The 5,000-nt window shown below is 31.6% G+C and overlaps 1 protein-coding gene across 16 annotated transcripts in view; it reads left to right on the top strand.

Moving 5' to 3' along the window:
* LOC144977443 (degenerin unc-8-like) overlaps positions 1-5,000 on the top strand; it is a 43,443-nt gene that overhangs the window by 3,526 nt on the left and 34,917 nt on the right. For 3 of the 16 annotated variants that reach the window (XM_078922670.1, XM_078922686.1, XM_078922728.1), the window contains one exon: positions 1,314-1,400. The exons of 6 other annotated variants lie outside the window; for them this stretch is intronic. In XM_078922670.1, the coding sequence (XP_078778796.1) occupies positions 1,325-1,400 (76 nt within the window). In that variant the 5' untranslated portion in view covers positions 1,314-1,324. Of the gene's footprint in view, positions 1-744; positions 884-1,313; positions 1,401-1,573; positions 1,611-5,000 lie in introns of those variants that run through there. 7 more of the 16 variants (XM_078922711.1, XM_078922694.1, XM_078922676.1 and 4 more) reach the window with 7 other exon arrangements.

Below are 5,000 nucleotides of genomic sequence, written 5' to 3' on the forward strand. Positions count from 1 at the left end.
TTTATTATAATGTTATGGATTTTTTTTTTTTTAAAACGATGTGCTGATTAATTTCAAAAACATATATAATAGTGTATAATATAAATTTTGTTTTAAGCCCATCCCTAATAAAACTACAGAAGAAATCAAATGATTGAAATAATTAGTAGGAGATCTAAGAAATATTCTTATTTAAAAGTCTTGTAATTTTTTACAATAACATAATATTATTAGCAATGCATTTTTATATATTCTCATAGTTTCATAGACCGATTGGTACCGCATTTAAAATTGGATATCGGATATGGAATTATTTTCCAATTATAAATCTGTGTCTTTTCCCTGAAGTAGTTTGTATTCTTAGTATTCATTATAGGAGTAATAGATTTATTCATATGTAGATAGATACTTGTTACATAACTTTGTGTGAATTTTTGCTTCGCATAAAAATTGCTCATAATTTTCATATTTTAATCCATCCCAAAAGTTATTATTATATTGTTATGATATGATGCCGATCACGTGTTGGTTCTTTAAGTTATTTGCATCAAAGGCAACATTCTCGCCCAAACAAACAAACAAACAAACAAACAAACAAACAAAAAACGATGGTAATGTGAATGCTTTGAATATCCCACATTGTAGTTGTCTGTGAAGCATATTGAAGGAATTATCCACTTTAGTAAACGACGCCTTGTGCTTATCATCTTACTTCGATAAGAGAGATAAGAAGAATCCTAAAACGTTTAATTCAAAAACTTCATAAGATAAACGTTTAGAGGTAAATTGACTTTGTAATGAAACCATCCCGCCTCTTTGCATATAGGGCTTGATTTTGATTGATGCCACAGAAGATTTGCGATATGAAGTGATTTTTGTTTTACATTTCAAGGACTAATAACTCGTAAGTTTGAAAATTAAATATTTCCGAGCCTACCCTTATCCAGCAGGCTAATTTATATACATAAGAGATCCATTCTGCCGTATTCTGACCAAAATAAATACACATATTGAACATTTTAGTCAGAAAACTCGTCTTCAAATATCGATCGGTTATAATGACCCTCATCTTTGCAAAAAATCTCAAATCTGGAACTTCGCGAGAACATGAATGTATAACATCTGCCCGTCGAAGTGTCAATCGCAGGTCTCTCAAGAACATGCGCAGAAAAGCCCACATTAAGATATTTCAGAAATCCGTCAACGACCCATCAGCAGCCATTAAGATCCCACAATATGACCATCAAATAAATACAATACAAGTAGAAACATAGAATCAAAATGCATACAAACATTTGAAAGAACCAACGCATATAAACTTTTTTTTCTCCTAGACCATTCGCGAATGGAATGCATTACCACTAGAAATTACCGAGATAGAAGATTCAGAAATATTCAACAGAACACTCAACACTATTCAGGTAACCGACTCTCCATATTTAATGTTAGTTTATTTCATATGAACCCATCCATCCACCTATCTATCTATAGTCAATCATCTCTTTGTTATTGTTTTTGACCGCGAGTTGAGTGATTGACTCTCACGAAAGTCCCCCATTCTAACAGATTTTAACGTTAAAAGCTACACATAAATCTGTGCGTTGGTCCGATGGATCTTGTGGACAGAACTGGTGAGTATTTTACCCAAATGCATAGTATCAATATATAATATATATATATATATATATATATATATATATATATATATATATATATATATATATATATATATACATATATATTGAGGATGTTTCAGGTCACAATACTTCAGGCTTTTTAATGGGTCACCAAATATTGTATGTGCAATTTTATCTCTCTAGGTCACTAGAAAAATACTTCCTCACATTCATTATCATAGAATTATGATTGTCTATTTGTCTGAGAATTTTAATATTTAATTAAATAGGTTAGTACATGATGTTTTGTTTTACGACTATTACATTGATCCAGTGTTGAAATCATTATAGAATAAATAATAATATTTTTTTAAATATCATTCATAGAGCGCAATCTTGCGCTGGAAATAATTATGTATCTCAATTATTCCAAAGTGATCATTTTGACATTTTAAAGAGATTATGTCTTATCTAGATATTATTTGATAGTTTTTTATCAAAAGAACTGTTCAACGTCCATGTCATCGTGACAACAATCAATGTTGAGATTAACACGGTTTGCTGCAACATTTTTAATCGCGAGAGTTATAAAACCTTATCTTTTAATTTTATATTATTTCTCTACATTCAATTTTTAAGGAGCATTATCTGCGCGTAAATAAAATACTTGTCATCTCTCACTACCACAAGGTTCTCAAATTATAATCCTAGAAGGGTATCTGTGAGATAAACCCAGAATAAAAGAATACAGACTTTGGGCGTTATATTAACCAGTTAACTAACGTACTCTGGAAAGACACATATTTAAACTTTTGCCAGAAAACTCGTCATTCAGAAGTCCCAGTTTTGAGCGTCTTTGCGAAGATAAGAGTCAATTAAATCGATCGATATTTGAAGGACGATTTTTCCGGGCAAATTTTAAATACGTGTCTTTCTAAAGTACGGCAGATAACTGTTTGATTATTGATCGTTTATAGACTAGATGTCTCTCACAAACAGCATAATTTTTTATGGTTTTATAGGGAGATTCTCGGAAATCCATGGCACATCGTAGTCACCGCTCTATAAAATGTTAGAGAGTAATAATTACATTTTTCTTAATGTATCTAAGGCTGCGCCCTAACCCATTTTGGATTTTATACATTTCTCTCATTACCAACGAACACCGGTTGTAAAAAAAAAGGTTTATACCTTGGCCAGTTTTTAAACTAAAAGAAAGTTCATGGATAACCAAAACAGTTTACAGAAGTCGATCTATATTTGCAGGACGAGTATTCTGCCCAAAATATTAAATACATAATTCAGAGTTAGTATGCCAATAAAGTAATGATATTACCAGAAAAAACAAACAAACAAACAAAACAATTCAAGGTGCCAAGTATGGGTTCAAATGTAAATATTGTTATCGGATTGTCTTTATGCCGTTTTGCGAGCGATATATCATCTGTGTATTGTTTAAAATCAATTGCCATTAAAGAGTAATTACCTCTTGATATGGATAGCGGCTGGAACAAGAAAGGTATATTAATATTTTATTCCCTGCAAATTTTTTTTATCCCAGGCACAATGGAATGGTTTAGACTTAAATTTAACGTTTAAAGCTACCATCTTATTTATGCTGACGTTATTCACTTGATTGGAATTTTGAAGAGAATACAAGGGTGAGTAAAAAAGTAATGGGATAAATCTCCTGCTGAGTTTATTTCTTTTTCACGTCATATTTAGCTAAATTGAACTTACACATGTACTCTTTAGATCAAAAAATAAAAATTATAGTTTTATAAATTTTTGACATTTGACAGTTCAAAATGGCTGTCCCCATGGATGTCCGTCAGCGACAGAAAGCTCTATTTGAATTTCTTGTTTTCGAAGAAGATATCTTGATCGAGTAACATTTTTAATTCATTGGTAACGTCTATAAAACTCAGGCATTTTGTAGAGGCAGTGTTTTAGGTTGGTTGAACCTGTTGGAATGGCGACACCCTTCTTCAACAAAGACAAAAAGCTTTAAAGCTGAGAAATCAGCTGGGGAAATTATGCCAACAGTATTTTGGGACTTTAGAGGCGTACCTCGTTGATTTCCACCAAAGGGAGTCGCTGTCAACTCTGAACGGTACAAATAGATATTGGAGCAACTGAAAGGAAAACTTCATCGAGTAAGACCGGCTTTGGACATGGAGCGAGTATTGTTTCTTCATGAAAATACCTCCCACACACAAGTGCCAGGAAAAGGGAGGTAATAGCATCATTTTGATGGACAAGGCTGTCTCACCCTTCATATTAACTCAATAGACTTTAAACTTTCGGACTTTTGCCTTTTTGGTCCACTGAAGGAGGCAATGAGGGGACATCGCTTTGAAGATAATGAAGAAGTCAAGGCAGTAGTGAAAAATTGGCTCAAAATTCAGTCAACTCAGTTTTAGGAGAACGGGATACATGGCCTTACAAAAAGATGGACTATGGTTATTGAGAGAGACGGAGATTTTGTTGAGAAGTAGCATTCTACTCGGTTAATGCCAAGCTTTAATTTAAGGTACAATGCATGATATTGGTTCAATTTATTTTAAAGTAATACACAGAGTCCCATTACTATTTGACTCACTCTCATAAAATATTAATATACTTTTCCTTTCCAACCGCCAGTAAAACTCACTATCAAGTCAAAAGGCAATTACTATTAAATGTTAATTGATTTTAATCAATATACAAACGATTTCTTCACAAAATGCATGATAGGCAATCTCATAACAATATGTACATTTGAGTTCAAAATTTAAATCTGCCATCAATTGCATTTATAAGCTTGGTCCGATTTATGATACATTAAAAATATTCGCTATTACTTAAAAAGAAAAAAAAACACTCAATAAAGATTATCTTTAAAAAAGTCAACTTTCTTAATATTTATTGTCTTATAATTATTAATTTGTAATCTTGAATATAACGCAATTTGTGATGGATAACTTCCCTTAGATCCTCAGACTGCTCTGTCAGAATAGATTTAGCAAAAGAATATTTCTTGATGACCCGATCATTTGCCAAAGTAACACATGCAAATGCATTATTACCAATTTCATTACAGTGAATGTTGAATAAAAGAAACTTTTAAAACAGTAAATATTAGGTATCAAATTGGATATTTAGAGCGTAAATGCATTCAATCATCACTAATATTAATAACTTATTTTAACTAAAGACGTATGATTGATTCACAACAAGCAATGTTGTCTTTGTAGATAAAAAAACGATTAATATTGTATAGCGGCATTTACTCGATATGACAACGTATTTGATTCTATTCGAAAATGTTCTATAATTGTTCAACAAACTTATCCATTCAATGAAAAGTCAGGACCTGAAATGCGTTTTAGCTCAAAATAAAATATGTATTCTGAAAGAATGTAA

This window comes from Berghia stephanieae, chromosome 1 (genome assembly GCF_034508935.2).
Source record: "Berghia stephanieae isolate SIO BIC M18660-M18661 chromosome 1, UCSD_Bste_1.3, whole genome shotgun sequence".
In the NCBI taxonomy this organism is placed as follows: Eukaryota; Metazoa; Mollusca; class Gastropoda; order Nudibranchia; family Aeolidiidae; genus Berghia; species Berghia stephanieae.